Genomic DNA, 22,422 nt, shown 5'->3' with positions numbered 1-22,422 from the left:
TGAAACTAGACTAGAGCCTTAAAGTGTAGAGAAACCGAGAGCCCAATATAGTGTAGTATGTTAAGCATAAATGAAGTAAAGGTTATCGTGAGAAAATTATACTCACAAACGTGGGTTACCACAAAGGCAACCACTGTATAGGCAGGTGAGGAGATTAGACCTGTCCTCACTCAGGGATAAGAAGTCGCTCTCTGTAGATGCGAAAGGGGGTAGATCACCCCTCCACCAGGGGTGGACATGGTATAGCAAAAGGAGAACAGAGGCGCCAGCAGGATAAAAGTGGATAAAAACTTTAAAATTTGCTGGGAGGAAGTGGTGGACTTACCTCCATAAAGCAGACACGAAAGACTGTCTGAATAGTAGTCACATTTATTAATTAGTACCCCAAAACAGTGCAACGCGTTTCGCAGGCCCAGCCCGCTTCATCAGGCAATAAACATGGGGACAAGACAGAATTTCAGCAATGGCCAGTGTAGCGCCTACACTGAGCTATTGCTGAAATTCTGTCCACCACTTCCTCCCAGCAAATTTTAAAGTTTTTATCCACTTTTATCCTGCTGGCGCCTCTGTTCTCCTACTGCTAGACTAGAGCCTTGCTCATCTGAAGGGTGATGGACAGCGGTGAAATCATCAGCACAAGCCCTTATGATGATTCGATCACTCAGATTAGTGATTACATTTGAACAACTGCATATTTACCTTGCTTCTACATTTATCCATTGTGGAAATATAATAACCATTTTTTTTAAATTATAGATCCAGCGCTCCTGTATCTTTTTCTATACTTCTAACTTTCTGAGAGAGGGCAAGGGATACCCCACTCTATTAGAGGATAGCAGCAAGACCGCATGGGGGTGTGCCTATACTGGGTTCTGGGGGTAACTACTTCTAGCTACCCATAAGGGGGGCCCTGTGGCTACCTTTCCTGAGAGGATTAGTTCTGGATACCTATATGGGGGTCATCACTTGCTACCTATGCTGGGGAGGAGTTTTGGACACTACTTCTGGTGACCTATACTGGTGAGGGGAGCTTACGGGTACCTATACTGTATTGTGGTCTACCTAGGGGGTACTTCTGGCTACTATTACTGAAGAGCTGCCTTCAGTAGGTGCCTCTGGCTACCTAAAATTGGTGTGTGTAGGGGTGGGGCTACCTTATACCTTTTTCCTTTTTTGGGGGGAGGGGAGGGGGGGGGCAACCAAAACTTTGCTTTGGGAGCCACATGATTTTTAGTTATGCCCCCTACAACTCGACTTCAGAAGACCCCACACCTGACATTAGAAGATGCCAGATTAGATCACTATAGGGTTACCTATCAGGACCACCGGGGACTTCTCCTAGAAGAGATTGGTGGGATAATTCAGAAGACATAGTGGGGCAATGACAGAATTCAGGCACACAGAGCTCACAGATCTGGTCTTTTATTATTATTTCATCTTCTTCATGCAACAGAATATCAAAGTAAAAGAATACAGAAGAAAAGAACGCACAGCTTATGGTAAGCAGAAGATAAAGAAACAATCTTTCCAACCAAAAGTACATAAGCAGCATTATTCACTGCAAACATTAGACATAATAGATTTACCACACAATCTGAACAAGTTGTGCAAGGGGATAATTATGCAACAATTGTTCCACTGGACTAAGCCCTATATTTTCTTGGGTTGTTCTGCTTCTGCATGTGTGTTTGACCTGGTGGGGGGGAGGGGGGGGATTACTTTATTTTACACGTTTATACTGTTATCTGTTGTATTCTTATTTTGTCTCCTGAGTACACATACTGTACAGCAGTTGTGTTCAGTAACAATGGAGAAGAGACGGATGGGGTGAAATCCTTCAGACTTGCCTTATCTTACCCCGATTTCCGTCTCTGGATACATCCACTCCTCCAACATTTAGTTCCTGTGGGCATCCTAGAAAAACACCAAGGGGTGACCCATTAGGTGCTTTTTTAGAGAGACGTGCTCACAAACCCTCTGTACACACTCCTAGGTATAGCTGCACGCCATCATTGCTACTACGTATGAGGGGTGGGGGGGGGGGGGGGACAAGCAGAGACCACCTTCTTGAGATGTGTGAGAGAGTTGGGTTCAAGATGACTCACCTGTGCTCTCACTCTTTTTAGATTGAATAAAATATAGTGACCAATCTGGTCTGTATAATAGACAGTTTCATGTACATATAGGGCTTAGTCCAGTGGGACAAATGTTCCATAATATATGCAGATCCAAGTGAAGCAGGCACCACCTTCAGTAATTTAGTAGCTCTTTATTGGAAAAGTAGCTGTAGCGGCATAATATATGTACAGCAGCACCTCGGAAACAACAAAACCCTCTAGGCTAAACTCCATATAGTAAAAGTGCCTCCGCCATCCTGGCTAATTACTGCAGGACTCTCTGCTCATCATCAGTAGGGATGATCAATGAGATGCAAAGATTTCCACGTTCATGCAGAATTATGTAAATTTGTATGCAAATATATGCAGCTTGAATATGGACCAATCAGTTTAAAGCAGAACTGTAAACTCCTACAAAAACAAACAGGTTAATTTACCTGGGGCTTCCCCAAGCACCCAGCAGCCATACTGTCCCGGGCCGGTCCTGCACCATCCTCCCTTCTGCTGCCGCTAGCTCGTTTTGTTACCGTTAGTCGACGGCAACTGCGCGCCCCGGGCTAGGCGAAGCTTTCTTCGCGTTTCAGCCCGCAATAGCCTCCTTAAACCTGGGTGGGACATGAATAGTCCATTTTCAGGCTGCATATATTTGCATAAACATGTACATAATCCTGCATGAACTTGGAAATGTTTGCATCTCATTGATTATCCCTAATCATCAGCCTTTCTACGCACAGTACAAAGAGAAAAGCTTACAGTAGGTGAGGTTAAAATGCCTTTAACTGAGGCTTAAGGTACATACACATGTCAGATTTGCGCAAACGCCCTGTCGTTTGGGCGTCCAAACGACCGGTCGTTCAGTCGTCAAATCGGGTGTGTGTACAGTGGGACTGAATTTTACAATCTCCTCCTCCAGCAGGTTGGTACAATGGGCCTTACTCATGGTTAGAGTCAGGTTAGAGTAAGGAACCTCGATTCAGTCAAACAAATGCCTCTCTAGGTGTCAGTGTGTGCTTTCTTCTGATGAGAAATCAAATTTCCTTTTTGTGTAAAGCCTTTTCCACACTCTGAACACCAAAAAGGACGTTCTCCCGTGTGAACTTTCTGGTGTCTGTAAAGGAGAGAACTAAGAAGGAAACCTTTCCCACACTCTGAACACGAATAAGGCCGCTCACCAGTGTGAATTCTCTGGTGCACAAGAAGGGACTGTTTATGATTAAAACTTGTCCCACACTCTGAACATGAAAACGGACGTTCGCCGGTGTGTCTTCTCTGGTGCCTCACAAAGTCTCCTTTGTGATTGAAATCTTTTCCACAGTCTGAACATGAAAAAGGACGCTCGCCTGTGTGAATTCTCATGTGCTGAACAAGGTTTCCTTTCTGACTGAAGCTATTCCCACACTCTGAACATGAGAAAGGTCGCTCCCCTGTGTGGATTCTCTGGTGTTCAAGTAGGGAGTGTTTATGAATGAAATTTTTTCCACACTCTGAACATGAAAAAGGACGCTCCCCTGTGTGGATTTTCTGGTGTCTGCGAAGGAGTTTACTTTGAAGGAAACTTTTCCCACAGTCTGAACATGAAAAAGGACGATCATCACGGTGAGTTTTCTGGTGTGCAAGAAATTCTGAATTAATTCTGAAAGATTTCCCACAGTCAGAACATGAAAGTACCCGACTAGATCCATCTCTTACAGAATCCGAGTTACTGGAAGATTCCTGGGAATTACACCAATCATTTGCTCTGTCAGCAGTGTGAGTCTGTGTGACACCATAATCTGCTGCATTACATTCTGGAAGTACATGAAGGTGTCCTTCTGACCTGTTCCCAATATTATCTTCACCTGCTGGGAGAGAGAGAACATTAAATCTGCCATCTTGCATTCTTGTGACTACGGATGATCAATGAGATGCAAAAACTTCCAAAATTATTCTACAGTATCTCCTCCTCATTTGTTGATATTATGATGTACTGAGGAATGGAGATTAATCTTTCATATGGTGTACAGTATCTCCTCCTCATTTGTTGATATTATGATGTACTGAGGAATGGAGATTAATCTTTCATATGGTGTACAGTATCTCCTCCTCATTTGTTGGTACCATGATGTTATACTGAGGAATGGAGATGGGCCTTTCGTATGGTGTACAGTATCTCCTCCTCATTTGTTGGTACCATGATGTTATACTGAGGAATGGAGATGGGCCTTTCATATGGTGTACAGTATCTCCTCCTCATTTGTTGGTACCATGATGTTATACTGAGGAATGGAGATGGGCCTTTCATATAGTGTACAGTATCTCCTCCTCATTTGTTGGTGCTATGATGTTATACTGAGGAATGGAGATGGGCCTTTCATATGGTGTACATTATCTCCTCCTCATTTGTTGGTGCTATGATGTTATACTGAGGAATGGAGATAGACCTTTCATATGGTGTACAGTATCTCCTCCTCATTTGTTGGTACTATGATGTTATACTGAGGAATGGAGATGGACCTTTCATATGGTGTACAGTATCTCCTCCTCATTTGTTGGTACTATGATGTTATACTGAGGAATGGAGATGGACCTTTCATATGGTGTATAGCAGGGGTCTCAAACTCGTGGCCCTCGATACAATATTTTGTGGCCCTCGCCTGCAAAAGCTTCCTTGTAGTTCGCTTCAGTGCTCCCAAGTAATCCACCGCATCCTGTCGCTAAACGAGGGCTGCAGAGCCCCCAAATCGCCCGGGGGGCAATCCGCCGGCATTTCCTGGAAGGGGCTGAGCTTTCAGCTTCACCTCTGCCCCTCCTGACGTCAATCGCCGCACGGATCGCCGTCTCTCCCCGCCCCTCTCTGTAAAGGAAGAGTGAGAGGGGCGGGCAGAGGCGGCGATGCGCCGCGATTGTGAAATTCTTTATGCGGCCCAGCCTCATCCTGACTTTGCCTCCTGCGGCCCCAAGATAAATTGAGTTTGAGACCCCTGGTGTACAGTATCTCCTCCTCATTTGTTGCTGCTATGATGTTATACTGAGGAGTGGAGATGGACCTTTCATATGGTGTACACTATCTCCTCCTCATTTGTTGGTGCTGTGATGTTATACTGAGGAATGGAGATGGACCTTTCATATGGTGTACAGTATCTCCTCCCAATTTGTCGGTGCTATGATGTTATACTGAGGAATGGAGATGGGCCTTTCATATGGTGTACAGTATCTCCTCCTCATTTGTTGGTACTATGATGTTATACTGAGGAATGGAGATGGACCTCTCATATGGTGTACAGTATCTCCTCCCCATTTGTTGGTACTATGATGATATACTGAGGAATGGAGATAGACCTTTCATATGGTGTACAGTATCTCCTCCTCATTTGTTGGTACTATGATGTTATACTGAGGAATGGAGATGGACCTCTCATATGGTGTACAGTATCTCCTCCCCATTTGTTGGTGCTATGATGTTATACTGAGTAATGGAGATGGGCCTTTCATATGGTGGTGAAAACCATCCCACAGTGTGATGTCATGACCATGGTTATGACAGTTTCCTTTCTCTGAACTTTGTTGCATTGTGGGGAATAATGGCTGTCTTGAACAGCCAAGCAACCAGTATCTCCCTCTGTGCATATGTATATCTATAAAAAAATAACAACAACAACCTTTAAGCCTATCACATTGTTAGTGGGTGTGGTTATAGATAATGGCAGCTGGCACTTGTTTTCTTGCCTGCCCATAGTAAAGATGATGACCTGTAGGCTCATAGTGGATCAAACAACATGAAAGAATTACATGGCGAATATCAACCATTTTTTGTTCTCTCTTCTATTTTTCTTACTTCTCACTTTGCAATGTATTGAATTTTTTTTCTCCCTACTGCTATTTTTTCATTAAAGTTCCTCTTTAATGCCACATACTATGAAACTGCTTCTCTAGCACAAGTACAGCACAAGCTGAAAAACCAACTACTATTAGTCTTGAATTTGTGCAAAAGAGACATTAGCACCACAGATTGCATTATGTGTCGGCAGGGACACAAGGTATAGACTGTTTCATGTCCCTTCTTAGTCTGTCTCAAGAAGTCCCTGTCAGGGCTATGGAGAGGGTACAAAATAATTTGACTCCAACTCCTTAGTTTATGAAACCATGACTCTGACTTCAGGTACCCAAAATTGCTCTGACTTCTCAATTCAGACTCCACAGACCTTGCATGGCTGTGGAGTGGGTAAAAAAAAAATAATCTGACTCCAACTCCTCAGTTTATGAAACCACCGACTCCAGGTATCCACAAACTGCTCTGACTCCTTGACTCCGACTCCACAGCCCTGGTCTCTGTCTGCATATACTGCGCATTTGTGGAACTCATGTCTGTGTTCAACAAGCTGCAATATTTATTTCCTTTTAAACAATACACACTGCCTCTCAAACAGACAACAAACAAATGACAGCGCTCATAGGCTGCAACTGAATTGTAGACCAACAGAGGCATGCAGAGATCCACAGGGCTAAATACATGCCTTGAATGCAAATCATGTACTAGTCCTAATCTATAATTTGAATGCAAATTGATGCACATGAATGCAGCTAGCCATAAGTATACTTACATGAGTTTTGTACAGCAGGAGACATTGGCTGCACTTCCAAACAGAGGCTGCACCCGAATTGACTACCTGCAATAGATGTGCAGAGCTCCACAATTGTGGACTAAAATACACAACATGCATTCAAAACAGGTACAGCAGTGGAGGACGTTAGCTTCAGTATAAATAATATGTGCACAAATTATTCCCTACTAGACTTCCCCAAGGCGGTGACGGGTCCTCTCGGGGAAGACCTACCGCTAGTCTAGTGGAGCTCTGCACATCTATTGCAGGTAGTCAATTCGTGTGCAGCCTCTGTTTGGAAGCGCTGCCAATGTCTCCTGCTGTACAATACACATTGCCTGGCTGTCCTGCTGATCCTCTGTTTCTAATACTTTCAGCCCTAGACCCTGAACAAGCATGCAGATCAGATGTTTGAAGTTTGACTGGTTTTGCTACATGCTTGCTTCAGGTGGGTGATTCAGACACTATTGATGCATGAAAGACCAGCAAGATAGCCAAGCAACCAGTATTGTTTAAAAGGAAATAAATATGGCAGCTACCATACTCCTCTCACTTTAGGTGTCCTTTAATCTGGCTGAGACACCCTTCCTGCAGCCAGATATTATTCTCCATGTAATGCACCATGCCTTTATAGGGACTCTCCCTTCCTGTCTGTCAACTAGGGATGTTCAATAAGTGCTAATAATGGTGAGTGAGACAAATAGTTGTTGCAGCAGCTGCATACATTTTCATAACGGAGGAACCAATTAAACAACCCCCCCAAGGAAAAAAATGAAGTGGAGTAAATAAGGATCCAGGACAGCCTATGAGAAAATGGGTGTGACCTTGTCACCTTCCCGTCACTCACTGCCTACTGGGAGGAACATCGGATTCATTCTGCTTCAAGGGAGCCTGGAGAGAGTCCTGTATGGGAGATAAGCACCTTTCTTCCTACATCAGAAAGACAGGTGGAACAGATGGGAAGCAGTATGAAATATACAATCTTACCTCAGTAGAGGTTCACCTGATGCTGCCAGGAAGTAGGTTTACCGCTAGGGTCATGCCGCCCTCTATCCACGGCCGGGGTGCCAGACTCTGTGAGTGGTAGCCGTGTTTTGGAATAAAACAGCTCTTTTGAATGAGACGCATCCTGGGTGTTTAACTACATGCAAAGCTACAAGTGGCCAGCTGGTGAGTGTAACCACGAAGGGGGACCGATACGTCTCTTTCCATTTTCTTGGGGCAGCACATCCCGTTTAGTGATGGGTCGTTCGTGAACGAGCCGGCTCTGCGAACGACAAGAGCTGGTGCTCAGTTTAAAAAGAGCCGATGCCTGTGAGTCACTCACCAGTGCGCTCTGCTCTGCAATAAAGGGCGCTGAGGCATGCCGGGAGATGTAGTCCTCCTCCTGTAGCTTGTAGGGGTGTATGGGGCGGAGCAGAGCAGCAAGATGGATTGCCCCACTCAGAGAAGCAGCCTGGAGTTGTCATGGAGACAGGGCAGGGCTTTTCTTCTGTATCGGAGTGGCTTCTAATGATATTCAATGAAGAGCCGTTTGAGAGCCATACGAGCCGGCTCTTTAATGGGAGCCGAGCCAAAAGAGCCGATTCTCTTAAAAGAGCCGGAATTCCCATCACTAATCCCGTTGGAGTGCAGCATCCAATGCGGGTTCTGTTTTATTTTAAACAGTATTTAGCACTATGTGCGAATTTTTAATTTGCTTTTAGGATGCTCTCCCCATTGTAATTTGGATTTATTGTAAAGATCTGATTATATGCAAGCTGACAAGTGGCTAGTTGGTGACTGCACCCACAAAAGTTTTTTTTTTCTTGACTCCTATCCCTCGCTGGTGGTGGCACATCCCTTTAACCTCCCTGGCGGTAAGCCCGAGCTGAGCTCGGGCTATGCCGCGCAGGAGGAGATCTCAGCCCCTGGTGGGGCGATTTGCACCATTTGCTAGCCGCGTGTACAGCTTGATCGCCGCCGCTCTGCTGCGATCGCCCGCATGCAGCAGCGGAAGAGGGCCCCCGCCAGAGCCCTGCGCTGCCCGGACCAATGAGTTCCGGGCAGCGCTATGGGCTGGATCGGAGGCGTCTGACGTCAGGACGTCGGCTGACGTCCATGACGTCATTCCGATTGTCGCCATGGCGACAGGAGAAGCCAAACAGGGGAGCGCGTTATATACGTGTTCCCCTGTTTGCTATTGTTGCCGGCGGCGATCGAACTAGAGGGACACATGCGCCCTCTAGTGGAGTTTCATGTAGCTACCACTCTGGTAGCTTTACATGAAACATAAAAAAAAAATAAAAAAAAATTGGATTTCTGCAATTTTTGCAGAAAAAATAAACCGCCAGGAAGGTTAAGAGTGCAACACTTGGTGGAAATTTGAGACTTAATACAGACAATACTTGGCACTATGTGCAGATTATAATTTATTTATCAGGGTATTTCTCCTTATTGTCATATTTTGGGAAACAAGGAGAAAAAGGAGCGCAGCTTAAAGGGAAGGTTCAGGAACTGTCTAAAAAAAAAAAAAAATCCGCATCCACTTACCTGGGGCTTCCTCCAGCCCGTGGCAGGCAGGAGGTGCCCTCGGTGCCGCTCCGCAGGCTGCCGGTGGTCTCCGGTGGCCGACCCGACCTGGCCAGGCCAGGTCGGGTTCCTTCCGCGTTCCAAAATGCGCCTCACGGCGGCGCGCTGACGTCATCGGACGTCCTCCGGGCTTTACTGCGCAGGCTCAGTAGTTCTGAGCCTGCGCAGTAAAGCCTGGAGGACGTCCGATGACGTCAGCGCGCCGCCGTGAGGCGCATTTTGGAACACGGAAGAAGCCCGACCTGGCCGCCGGCCTAGCCAGGTCGGGTCGGCCACTGGCAGCCTGCGGAGCGGCGCCGAGGGCACCTCCTGCCTGCCACGGGCTGGAGGAAGCCCCAGGTAAGTGGATGCAGATTTTTATTTTTTTTAGACAGTCCCTGAACCTTCCCTTTAACAACAATATTTTTGCTGTTTAGTAGAGGAAGGAGAATAAGAATTATTCAATGTACTGGAAATTAAAGAGAAACGCATTTTGCTGGCCTTACTTGCTTCTTTGGGGCAAAAAAATACACCTGAAGAAGTGGGTAAGGCCCACAAAATGCATCGTCCTTTAGTGTTCAATAAACTGAATGGTTCCTATTTTCCTTCCTCTACCCAAGTAAGATTATTTATCTCATACTGCTTCCCAGCTGTGCACATTTTTGGGGGACCTGCTTTTTCTGAAGTGCGACCCACCCATATTGAGAAGAAGATTCCTATATATCCGCGTGGAGATGGAATTCTTTACATGCCTGTTACTGTGGTTTCCTTTCAGCAATCGAGTCTTGTAAGTAGCACTACTTTTACCAGTTATCCCATTCTCTGGAAGCACTACATTATATTGGAGCTCCTGGTATCTCTGTCAGGTTGGTGGAGTCCATCCTCTGAATTATCACTGGATACCACCATCATTTCTTGCATAACTATGATATCCCGGCTGGGAGACTTGGGCGCAGGATACAGCCGGTATATGGCTTATCCTGCTGCTGCACAAGTCCCGGCTGCGTTAATTACTATTCCCCCTCCAGGTCCATGTGGATGGTGGGTAATGATTTAATTAGGCTTTCAGTAATTGCTGGAGGCCGAATTAGTGTTTTAATAGTAACTTCAGCTCTGTCTTTTGACGGCGCCGAAGTTACTCAGTGTGTGGCTATAACCGTAATTCCTATTACGGTCTATGGTGGCGCCGGCTGTGCCCAAATCTCCTGCGCTGTAATTACAGCGCTCGTAATTTATTTGCCTACATGAACGGTTTCACTCTCTATACTTGTTTCATTTTATCTGATGTTGTGAATCACTATTCATACTACATATCTCAGACTCAAGGGAGAAAAATGAAACAATGGTACATGTGTGTAGAGCTAGTTACTTACCCGGGCTGAAATCTAGAGGAGATTCCTCTACTTTAATAGTTTGAATTATTTCATCCTCCTCAATCTCTTCTTCTTCTTCTTTAATTCTCACCATTATGTAATCCTCCTCCATAGACTGCTGATCGCCCGTCACATCCATCTCTTCTTTAATCTGCACTTTTATGTCCATCTCATCTTCACACTAATCCAACAAAACCACAGAGAATGACATGTTTAAAGTGGACCTGAACTCTTGCACAGGACAGAAGAAAAACATAAAGAAATGCACCCTGTATTTATTTTGAGAGTTTAGCCTGTCTAATGCCCCCTCATTTGTGACTAATCACAAGTTGTAATTTGATCCCTAGGCTGTGTCAGCTGCCTGCCCAGCAGAGAGCTAATTGGTGAACACAGGATGTGAACAATATGTCTGCTTTCATGAATCCTGCAGGATTTCTTAAGAGCCGCCCCCTCCCTCTGGAACGCCCTTCCACCGCCCATCAGACTTTCCCCCCCTTCTCAACACATTCAAGCAAGCCCTCAAAACCCACCTCTTTAAGATGGCCTACCCACCCCCTACCACAGAGTAACTCTCTACTGAATATTTATTTCACAGCCCCACCTATGTGTTTCCACCCCACCCCTTTAGATTGTAAGCCTCTGGCAGGGTCTTCCCTTATTTATTTATTGTACTTATAAAGCGCCAACATATTACGCAGTGCTGGACATTAGTTTAGGTTACAGACAATATTTAGGGGTGACATACAGCAATATGACAATACAGGAATACAAGAAAGACCAGATCATACAGCACAGTATGAGTACAAGGTAATGCTTAGTCAGTCACTGGATGGGAGCATAGAGATTAGGCAAGTTAGGTTCGCTCAGATGCACACCATGGGTGCACAGTAATGGAGGTGCATGATCAGGTAGGACACAAAAGGAGGAGGACCCTGCCCAAAGGCTTACAATCTAGAGGGAGAGGAAGGGACACGAAAGGTAGGGGACCAGAGTTCAGCTGTGGGTTTAGAGCACTTGTGAGGGGTGGTAGGCCAGAGTGAAAAGTGAGTTTTGAGGGCCTTCTTGAAGATGTTGAAGGAGGGGGCTGCCCTAATGGGTGGAGGTAGGAAGTTCCATAGTGTTGGAGCATTTCTTGAGAAGTCCTGGAGGCGTGCATGGGACTGGGTGATGCGGGGGCGGTTAGGCGAAGTTCATTGGAAGAGCGGAGTGAGCGGCTAGGTGTGTACCTCTGAGTAAGATCGGAAATGTAGGTTGGACAGGTTTTGTGGACAGATTTGTAGGTCAGGCACAGTATCTTGAATCTAGTGTAATCTACAGGATTGTGTGCTCCTGTCCTATGACAGCCTGTACTTGTATTACTGGGCCTACCTAACCAGCCCATATTGCATGATCATGTATTTTGTACAATTTGCCTTGTATAACTTTGTTCTATGTTGTATAACCTTGTAATGTCTGTCATCCTATCATTGTATATATTTAATGTCCAGTAATACAATAAAAAATAATAATAATAATGAATCAAGTAGAAACACACTGCAGATTTATTTTAGGATTTGTATCAGCTGTAATAAAGAAATGTTTATTTCTTTAAAGGTTATTATGCTGTCATGAATATTTTAAAGCAGAGAGGAAGTTCTGAGTTCAGGTCCACTTTAAAGTGTAACTGAAGGGGAAAAAAACCAAAAGTTAGATACTTACCTCTGTACAGGGAAACCTCTACAGAATCCAGACCCTTCTCCCATCCTGCTCAAGCTCGCCGTTCCAGCGCAGGAACCCTCTGAAGCTATTTGACAAGGGCTTCATGGAGGAGAGTGTGGCACAGACGCTAGATTGTGCAGTAGCATGGAGCCGCTTGTGCACTGCTTTCTACCCCTTGCATGAGTGGCTCTGGGCTTCAGGTGTGGGCTATCAGTGCAGTGGTGATTGTTCATGGACAACCAGAAGCACAGAGCAACCAGTAATGGGATCAAGAAGGATCAGAGAAGCCTCTGGAGGATCCAGAATCTTTCCTATAATGAAGTAAGTATCTAATTTTTGCATTTTGAAGGAAACTAAGCACCCTTTCCCTGGAATTTCTCCTGGCTTGTAATAACTATAGGAGCTGCCATGTTCCCTCCTTGCCTTCCTTATTTACAGAAGTCCCCAATGCTATCTTCACACATTCCCTCTAGATAAGCTATTTGAAGAAGTTGTCCTAATTACCCCCCCCCCCCCCCCCCCCCCCTCTGTTGATGAAAAGGTATTGTTTACTTATTGCTAATGAGTACAATAAAACAATTACTTAAAGAGAACCCATGACCAAGAATTGAACTTCATCCCAATCAGTAGCTGAATCCCCCTTTTACATAAGAAATCTATTCCTTTTCACAAACGGATCATCATGGGGCTCTATATGGCTTATATTGTAGTGAAACCCCTTCCACAGGAAACTGTCCTGGCAGTTTTTTCTCTGAACATTGTTGTATTGTGGGAAATAGTTGTTTACAGCTGTTTCCAACTGCCAAAAAAGCAAGCAGCAGCTACTTCCAGTGACATCACCTGCCAGCAGCAAAAATGTCACCATGTGATAAATGTCAGAATGTAAATCAGGTAGAGGAAAGCTTTTGCCATGGGCAAACACTGACTAAATCATTTATACATAATTATTGTAAAAATTAAGCATTTTTTATTACATTATTTTCACTGGGGTTCCTCTTTAAGTCCTCAGCTGCCTAAAAGCTCTGTGGACAGGACAGTTGGGCAGGTCTGTTGAAGTCTGTGCTAAACTTTAAATGTAAAAATAAAGGTTAAAAATGGAATGTGTTTTTTAGTAATGAGCCACATTGTTGGCATGCATTGTAAATGTGCTATTGAGATGCCCTGGGTGGTAAAAATGGTGCTTGGTTCACTTTAAAATTGCAGGTTTGCTTTAAAGGACAACTGAAGTGAGAAGGGTATGGAGGCTGCCATATTTATTTCCATTTAAGCAATACCAGTTGCCGCTGTTGACTGTAGTAAACCAACAACCAGCAAGTGGGTACATTTGAGGAAGAGAATCTGATGGAAAAAAAAACAACAGTAATGCAGCTCATTGTTTTTCAGGGAAGAACATGCTAATACCTTTAAATTTAACCACTTAAGGACCATCGGTCTCTGGGCACTTAAGGACCAGAGACTGCTGGTCCAATCCCAACGGAATCCCAACAAATTGCCGCACATACTCGCCGCGATCCCGAGGACATAGACTCTGCCATCTCTATGATGGCAGAGTCATGTGAGCCGGTGAGGAGCCGCTTTCATTGGCTCCTGATCCTGTTTTTCAATGTAAGCCAATGGGAGCAGCTTACTTTGAAAGACTGGGCCAGGAGCCAATGAAATCGGCTCCTGACCGGCTCACATGACTCTGCTGTCATAGAGACAGGCAGAGCCTGTGAGATGCGGCGAGACTCGTCGGGTTTGAGCGGCGGGAGCGGCAGACAGTGATTGAGATCTACGCCTCGCCAGCCAAAGGCCCACCAAAACAGGGCGTAGATTTCAATCACTGTGGTCCTTAAATGGTTAAAAAAGATAATCAGAGGTCAGGTATGATGTAACAAATAAACAGTATAAAATTGTACAGTTAATCGTTTTTCACCCTCAGTTCTACCTACCTGATAATGGTGGGGGGTGGGGGGATCTTCCTTTGGACAATCCGGGGAATAAAGAGGACCTGTACATCTCTCTGGTGGGTTTCTGTTACTGGATCCAACTGTAGGAAACACACATTGACTGAGGACATTGTCTCAATGGCATTTTCAGCTGATACAAAGAAATGAAAGTCTCCTCTTACCTGGTGATGGGAGGGGTGGCTGATTCTCCATCATGAAGTCCTTGTAGAGGTCCTTGTGTCCTTCTATATACAGTACCGCCGCTCCTGCATAGGGAAATAGAAATCCTGACACCTTATAGGACAAAACAAAACAGCCAAACACTTGTACTGGCCAATGATTGGTCTGGTCACAGGATCACAGTTCCCCTGTTCTTGTAGTGAGAGGCATGAGGAGGAGGCTGCCATATTTCATTCCTTTAAAACAATGCCAGGCCCTCCATCTCCGATACTTTGGGCCACAGACCCAGAATGAATATGACTAATGTGTGTGCACACCAGCTGCATGCTTGTCTCGCTGTCACTACAGGGTCACTGTAAGTCAAATAGTGCTATTTAGTAGGTGGCATTGTGTGTGCAGCCAACAACCAACCCCGCATCAGTTTAAAGAGTACCTGAGTAAGGGCTGGTTCACACCACAAGAGCTTTTCTAAGCGCTTTGTGGTTTATAAAACTCTTGCTAATGTAATGCTATGTGTGTGTTCTCAATGGAGTGATGTGATTTTGTAAAAATCCCCCATAGCATTGCACAAAAAAAGCTTTTCAAATCAATAGCACTTAGAAAGCTCTTGCAGTGTGAACCAGCTCTAAAAAAAAGATAAAGCCTGTCATGCCAGGCTCTGTCTTAAAGAGAACCCGAGCAATTAGCAATTTTTTAAAAATCTGAATAGGACACAGAGGTATGTTCTGTGCACAATGACATGCCTCTGTGTCCTTCTATTGCCACCAAAGTACTTCCTGGGTCATGAGGTAAAGGGGGAAGAGGCGCCCAGAGCAGATAAAATACGTTAAAAACAAATAAAATGAAAAAAGTGAGGTGGCTTACCTCAATGAAGACAAATTCACGTATTAATAGAATTTTATTGCACTGGCAACGCGTTTCGTGTGTGCATACCCACTTCCTCAGGCCAAATAGCAGTGCCTAATAGTGCTTGTAGCCACAAATAAGGCGCCTTATTTGTGGCTACAAGCACTATTAGGCACTGCTATTTGGCCTGAGGAAGTGGGTATGCACCCACGAAACGCGTTGCCAGTGCAATAAAATTCTATTAATACGTGAATTTGTCTTCATTGAGGTAAGCCACCTCACTTTTTTCATTTTATTTGTTTTTAACGTATTTTATCTGCTCTGGGCGCCTCTTCCCCCTTTACCTTGTGCCTTCACCCTCCTTTTGGAGGGGGATCAACCCTCTTTGACCAGTTTAGGTCATTTGAGGTTTGCTTTTTATCAAGAGTGCGACCATCACCAGCTCTGTCTGGTCACCCGAGTGGAGTCGGGGTTATACATCTCCACCTGCTTCTAGTGGTCGGTTGCCCTTCTGCAACCCAGCTTTGTGAGTATAATACATTCGCATATTTTACATGCTTCTGGTACTGTGACATACTGCACCATTTGGGCTCCTGTTGTCTCTGTGTTTTCTTCCTGCAGGGTGCAATTTTTATTATCCCTACTTTTTGTCCGTTCCTGGGTCATGGCTTAGCTTCCAATTAGGCGTAGCTTACGGAGGCGGTGAGCAAGGGAACAGAGGTGGGGAAGCCCTGCAATAGAGGAGGCAGAGGAGGGGAAGCTGATTAACAAATACAAGGTAAATAGCAGGCTACCGACAAATAGATTGTCGATAGCCTGGCGCTATTTTGCAGGGGGGGCAGCAGAGCCATGGGGGGACTGGCAGCGGCAGCAGAACAACACAGAGGACTGTCATTGTGCACAGAACATGCCTCTGTTTCCTATTCAGGTCTGCCTCGGGTTCTCTTTAATGATTTAAAACTGGGGGGGGGGGGAACTCTGAGGCTTTAAAACTTACCTGATCCAACGTAATTCATTCAGGCAGATTATTGTTGCCCCGCCCCCCTCTGAAATACAGCTTTAGCTGTTTTTATTCAAATTACTGCCAAGGCTCTGCCCACCCCTATCTGTGTTGCCGTGGACCGCCCCCAGCTTGGTAGCTGCAGCCTAATTGATGGCTGCCAAGCTGTGGGCTTTGGCAGACTAGGAAACATGGCCACGACTACACTGCAAAGGAATGAGGCAGAGCATCACCTGTGGTCCAATTACATCATGTCAGGTAAATGATTAACACTGAGAAACACCCCTGTCATGCCTGACTTAAACTGCAGGTACTTTTTAAGAGCCCTTTTTCCACTAGGTGCATTCTGATCTGAATATCGAATCACATGTCCAGTGTGTGTTACGGTGTGGCCATGATTCACACCGTAACTGCAGTGCCCCTTTTCCACTGTATCAATTACATGCGTTGCAGTTTTTATCAAAGTATAATCGCACTGCCTGTGCAGTTTTTTTTTTATTGTGCTTAGGTATAGTCTATGGAAGCACACGAAAATAGCATAGCAAGTGCTGTACTGTGCAGTGATAATGGAAGACGTTTAGGGAAGGTAGGGGGATGGGGCAAAGATGATGGAAGACACATTGGGCCAGTTTATCAAAGCATTACCGACAGTTTTTTCTTCTAAAACTGTTCTAAGCAGCAGAAGAACAGTTCTGCATGATAGTAAGAAACTCCCCAAAGCCTATGTAATAGTGGCAGATTAGTGTGGATTTCTAGAGCTACATTACAGTTAAGAAAAGTGCAAATCCATTCTGCTGCAGATTAAGAAGTGCTCATTAGCAGTTCTCCAGATAGTGCAGGCTAGATGTGATTTGTGAAGGGCTCCTCCACCCTCACTCAGAGCTTGATGACAGCAGGTGTGTTGGTTACCTCAGCAACAGCAATTCCCCTCACACACTGCACTGCCTGAGAGACCTTCCTAACTCATTCCATTCCTTACTGTTTTAGAAGGAATCTGCATCTAGTAAATTTCTAAGGATGTCGGAGACAGCTCTGCACGGATTTCTAAAAACCTACTAATATTTTGTCTCAGACACTCTTGATAAATCTGGCCCAATGAGGGCTGTGATGTTGGGAAGTATGGGGTGGGGGTCAGTGATGGTGGGGGCACCCCATCCCAGTACCAAGTAGACCACAACGATTATATAAAAGGTATTTCCCCGTAATCAGGTATTGCTGTGACGGGGGAGGGGGCTGAGGAGGGGTTACTGGTTGTAAATAAACAATAACATCTCCCTACCTACCTCTTCATCTGCTGCCCGGTCCAGCAATGTCTTCTCTCTCCCCTGCCCCTACAGCTTCCGGTCTGTGCGTTCCACTCCTTGTTCTCTGTGCGTTCCACTTGTTGTAATTGTGATCAGATTACCACCTAGTGTCGCATACAGGAACTGCGGCTACCAATATACTGTTACAACGGAGCCATCTTGTGGTTAGTATCATAACTACTCTTCATAGCACGATAGTGGAATTCACAAATCTCACTTTGCTGAAGGACAAAACAAAAGTTTGCCTTTTTAAAACAGAAGGTATTTGCGATAATACAGGTTTGAGTGAGCATTTGATGTCTCCCACGATGCATCACTGATGAATATGCAAATTATCCCTTGTTGTCCCTGTAAGCTACCCACCAGCTGAAGGGGAGCTCCTTTCTTGTAATTCATAATAATAATAATCCTCTTGTCCCCTCACACACAAATCCCTCCATCTGCAGCTTTGTGTGAGTTTAACTCAGTACACCTTATCATAAAGTCACCAAGGTTCGTGAATACGTAAAACCCTGCCTAGGAGAGCACATGGAGAAGCATGTGATCAGGTTGATCAGCTGATATATTTGTAAGGCTCTAAAGGTGCGTACACACGCACTACCGCTGGCAACGACGGGTCTGCCAGGCCCTCCCACTGAGCGGACATTCATCCGACAGTAGCACGTGTGTACGCGCGGTCGGTGGACTGACAAGGCTGTTTCTAAATGATCCGCTCAGCGGATCGTTCAGAAACAGCCTTATCAGTCTGACTGACAGACTGTACACACGCACTACTGTCGCTGGAACGCCCGCCCAGCGGGAGGGTCTGACAGACCCATTGTTGCCGGCGGTAGTGCGTGTGTACGCACCTTAATGGTCATTGTCATGCCAGCAGGGCCGACCTTAGGCTTCACAGCGCCCTGAGAGAAACCTGAATTTTGTGCCCTTTCATCCACACACACACGCACACATACAGGCCCATATGCAAATCACCTTTTCTCCGGAGATATCTCATAGGACAACGGTTCCCAACCTTTTTGACGTCATGCCAAATGCTCAGATCTCCATGACACATCACATATGTATAATAGAAAAATATTATTAATAACCACGAATGGATAGAAAGAATGCATTATCCGGAATATACTTAAAAATGAAGGCTAGAACCTTTCTGGAATATTAAATAAAAACAATCAGTGGGACAGTTAACCACCCCCCCATTAAAAATGATAGCACAGCACCGACAATTTGCACCACACGTTATAGCTGCAGTGCGCCCCCCCCCCTCAAAAAATGCCCTCAGACTCAGTATAGGTAGGTATAGGTGCCCCCAGTATAGGGTCTCATGTGTAGGTGCCCCCAGTATAGGAAGTCAGTTGAAGGTCTCCATCAGCCCCATAGGAAGCCAGACATAGGTGCCTCCAGTATAGGAAATCAGGTGCCCTCAGTATAGGTAACCAGCTTTAGGCGCCCCATTGGAAGCCGGCGCCCTGTGGAATATCTTAAAAAGTAAAACTGTGGAATATCTTAAAAAGTCATTTTTAAGAGGAGGATAGATACAATTTATTTCATTAGTTTATTTTCACCTCGGGTGTTCTTTAAGCATTGTGGACTCGCTCTTTTTCAAAACTACCCATGGACGCAAGTACTTCCCAAGCCTTCACCAGGATTTCCGATTCACATACAATACCTGTGGAAAAAGGAAATTGCTATGCGATTTTAAATAGCACATCAAATCGCAATGGGAGATGCACACCAATGTTATTTTCATGTGCCTCATAGACTTACATCATATGCAATTTCACAGGCGTTTCCTGCTATGCAGCAAAGCACATGCAATTCAAATAAGTGTGTTCTCTGCCTTAAGCAGAAAATATATAGTAAAGAATGAGGGGCTACGCTCCTTCCCCCCTCCTTCCTTGTATGTATGTCTTAGCAGCCATTGTGGTCTGAAGGCTGTAGCTCCCATGTCCCTTATGCCAGTACAGCCCATCTATAGGATGGTGTGTAAGTAGTGCGGTTTGTTGCTCCCGGGCAATCTCAGACTGATTTATATGCATGCATGTACTCCTTAGAATGGTTGAACTCGATAGTGCCTCAGCATAAATCCCAGGTTACGAGCATGAAATGTTTCCTTGCATGCTGACTGGTATAGATAGAGTAGGTAACGTCAGGGCAGCCATCAGGGGGGTACAACTGACACTGCAGTGAGGGGCCCAGGGCTTCTGGGGGCCCTGCCCCCCCCCCCCCCCCGCCAAAGCACTGGAAGGGCCGCATGTGCTGGCTGCGGGCCTGCGGCTCACTAACCAGCACACTGCGTTCCAGCACTGAGACAAGAGTGACATCAGCGCTTGAGTAGGTGAGCAGATGAGTGAGCTCGCTACAGCGGACTTTCTATACTGGGGCACCACCTATATCTGGCTACAGGCTACCTATACTGGGCCACCACCTATACCTGGCTACCTATACTGGGGCTGGAACCACCTTTACCTAGCTACCTATTCTGGGGCACCACCTATACCTGGCTACTCATACTGGGGCTGGAATCACCTGTCCCTAGCTACCTATACTGGGGCACCACCTATACCTGGCTACCTATACTGGGGCACCACCTATACTTGGCTACCTTTACTGAGGGCACCACCTGTACCTGGCTACCTATACTGGTGCACCACCTGAACTTTGCTACTTATACTGGGGTGCCTATAGCTTGCTACCTATACTGGGGGCACCTGTACCATGCTAGCCTATACTGGTGCACCACCCATACCAGGCTACCTATACTGGGGGCAACTATACCAGGCTACCTATACCGGGCACCACCTATAGTTGAATACATATACTGGGAGCACCTGTATCTTGCTGGCCTATACTGGGGCACCACCTATAGCTGGCTACTTAAATTGGGGGAACCTATACCTGGATACCTATACTGAGGGCACCTATGCCTGGATACCTATACTGGGGGCACCTATACCTGGCTAGGGCACAGGGACGAGCTGAGACAGAAGGGGACAAGAGGTAACACACGGGGATGAAAGAGGCACAGGGGGAACAGAGGCAGACAAAAGAGATGAGACAGGAACATGAGGTCACACAGAGGGACACAAAAGAGGCACAATCTGAGGTGAGACCGAGGGGGATAAAAGAGGCACAGGAAGAAAAGAGGGGGACAAAAGAGAACGGATAAAGGATAATAACAGACCTACAAGTCCCTATCTCATTTGTTAACCGGGGGACTACCTGTATTTTGCTAGTATTTGGCTTCACCCACAACATGCCATGGTAACGCCCACTTTTTGCCACATCATGCTGTGCATGCCGCTTTCTTCAGTGTCGAAGCCATGCACATTTGGCTAGTGGGTAGGCACAGCAACCAGTGGGTGGGCCCAGGCCTGATGGTGTGATAGGGGCCCCAAAATGTCTTAAGGCGGTCCTGGGGACCGTTACCAAAACGGGGAAACCTCATCGCTGGTGAAAGAGTCTAGTACAGAATGCTATTGCATGCAATCCATTTTGGAAGCAAATATTTCCTATCTTCAACTGCATAACCTTGCAACCTAATTGATTTAATGCTTCTAGTCTTTTAGCTTAACATGAGTGTCATGAGTGCAGAGGGTTAATGACTGTAGTAGCTGTCCCAGTGAAACATGGATCAAGAGAATATTGCAACACAAGTTTATAAAACGTGTCACCGCCTATGAAGACCACCAGGGGGAACTCTTCCTTGGAGGGATTAGTGGGATTCTTCCCCAGAGGACACAGCAGAGTAATGACAGAATTCAGGCACACAAAGACACGGATCTGATCTTTTATTATTATTTCATCTTTTTTCATATATAACAAAAAAAGTTAAATAACACCGTCCGAGGAAGAAAACTGCACACAGCTTACAGTAGCTAGCGGCCTTTACAGCCAGCAATGAATCACTACAGACATTACTTACCGCTGTGCACAAATCCTGTGACGTGGTGACATTCATTTCCAGCGAGTTACAATAACACGATCCATTACTGTGAACAGGCCTATAGAATTGTATGAGCAGTGAGTTGACATGCAGAATTATTCTGCAACGCAACTGACCACTGTAAACGGGGCCTAAGAGTTACTTACAGGCCCGGTCCGCCCATGATGCCAAGTGAGGCGACTTCCTCAGGCGGCAGAAGTCTGGAGGCAGCATCAGGCAGTGAAGAGAGTGCCTGGCCAACCTATACTGGGGGCAACTGTACCTGGCTAACCTATACTGAGGGCACCTATACCTGGCTACCTACCTATACTGAGAGTGTTTTTTAGGGGCTCACCGCAGTTATAACGTGCGGTGTAAATTGTCGGTTGCTATGAGATCATTCCAATTTGGGGGGTGCCTCTTCACAAGTTTGCCTCAGGCAGCAAAAAGTCTAGAACTGACCCTGGATACTTACCCAAGTAGTGGGAAGCCTCTAGGTGCTCCAGTGGTTTCCAAGATCCTCCAAGAGACCACCACTGCTACCAGAGATCCTCTTCTTCGTGGCTGGGCTCCCACCCCTGTATGAGTGCATCCTTACTGCGCATGTGCAAGTAAGGTCTACACAAGCCCAATAGATTAAAGCCTCTCGTGCATGGAGGAAAAAAACACTAAGGAGCGGCGTTGTTATACAGAGTCTGGGCAGACCTTACGCACAGAACGGAGGTTCTCGTACACAGATGGGAGCACGGCTATGAGAGAATATTTGACACTCCTGTGGAATATGCTCAGATAGATCCTGTGCTGAAGCAAGTCACCTGGGCACACACAAGGAGGTGCCTAGCACCAGATGACGGTGCGGCTATAGCTTTGAGGTTCCGGCAATCGCTATGAATCACTATGACTCGGAGATGGAATAGTATT

General features: G+C 45.8%; 1 protein-coding gene across 1 annotated transcript; it reads right to left on the bottom strand.

Annotated features, from left to right (window-relative positions):
* Nucleotides 1–1,421: 1,421 nt before the first annotated feature.
* LOC137535141 (zinc finger protein OZF-like) lies at nucleotides 1,422–17,587 on the bottom strand. Its single transcript, XM_068256957.1, has 5 exons — nucleotides 17,552–17,587; nucleotides 14,429–14,512; nucleotides 14,250–14,347; nucleotides 10,621–10,801; nucleotides 1,422–3,958 (listed from the first exon to the last, which is right to left on the bottom strand). Exons 2-5 carry the CDS (start codon nucleotides 14,460–14,462, stop codon nucleotides 3,111–3,113), a joined length of 1,161 nt encoding a protein of 386 aa, XP_068113058.1. The 5' UTR covers nucleotides 14,463–14,512; nucleotides 17,552–17,587; the 3' UTR covers nucleotides 1,422–3,110.
* Nucleotides 17,588–22,422: the final 4,835 nt, after the last annotated feature.

Source organism: Hyperolius riggenbachi, chromosome 10 (assembly GCF_040937935.1).
Source record: "Hyperolius riggenbachi isolate aHypRig1 chromosome 10, aHypRig1.pri, whole genome shotgun sequence".
Classification (NCBI taxonomy): domain Eukaryota; kingdom Metazoa; phylum Chordata; class Amphibia; order Anura; family Hyperoliidae; genus Hyperolius; species Hyperolius riggenbachi.
Note: the sequence above shows the minus strand (reverse complement) of the source record. Positions and strands in the feature narration are given on the sequence as shown.

Excerpts from the sequence above, each read along its gene's own strand:
- LOC137535141 (XM_068256957.1), bottom strand. The coding sequence starts at position 14,462 with ATGATGGAGAATCAGCCACCCCTCCCATCACCAG. Across the intron at positions 14,348-14,428 it reads GCCACCCCTCCCATCACCAG|TTGGATCCAGTAACAGAAAC; the intron begins GTAAGAGGAGAC and ends TGTTTCCTACAG. Across the intron at positions 10,802-14,249 it reads CCACCCCCCACCATTATCAG|TGTGAAGATGAGATGGACAT; the intron begins GTAGGTAGAACT and ends TTGTTGGATTAG.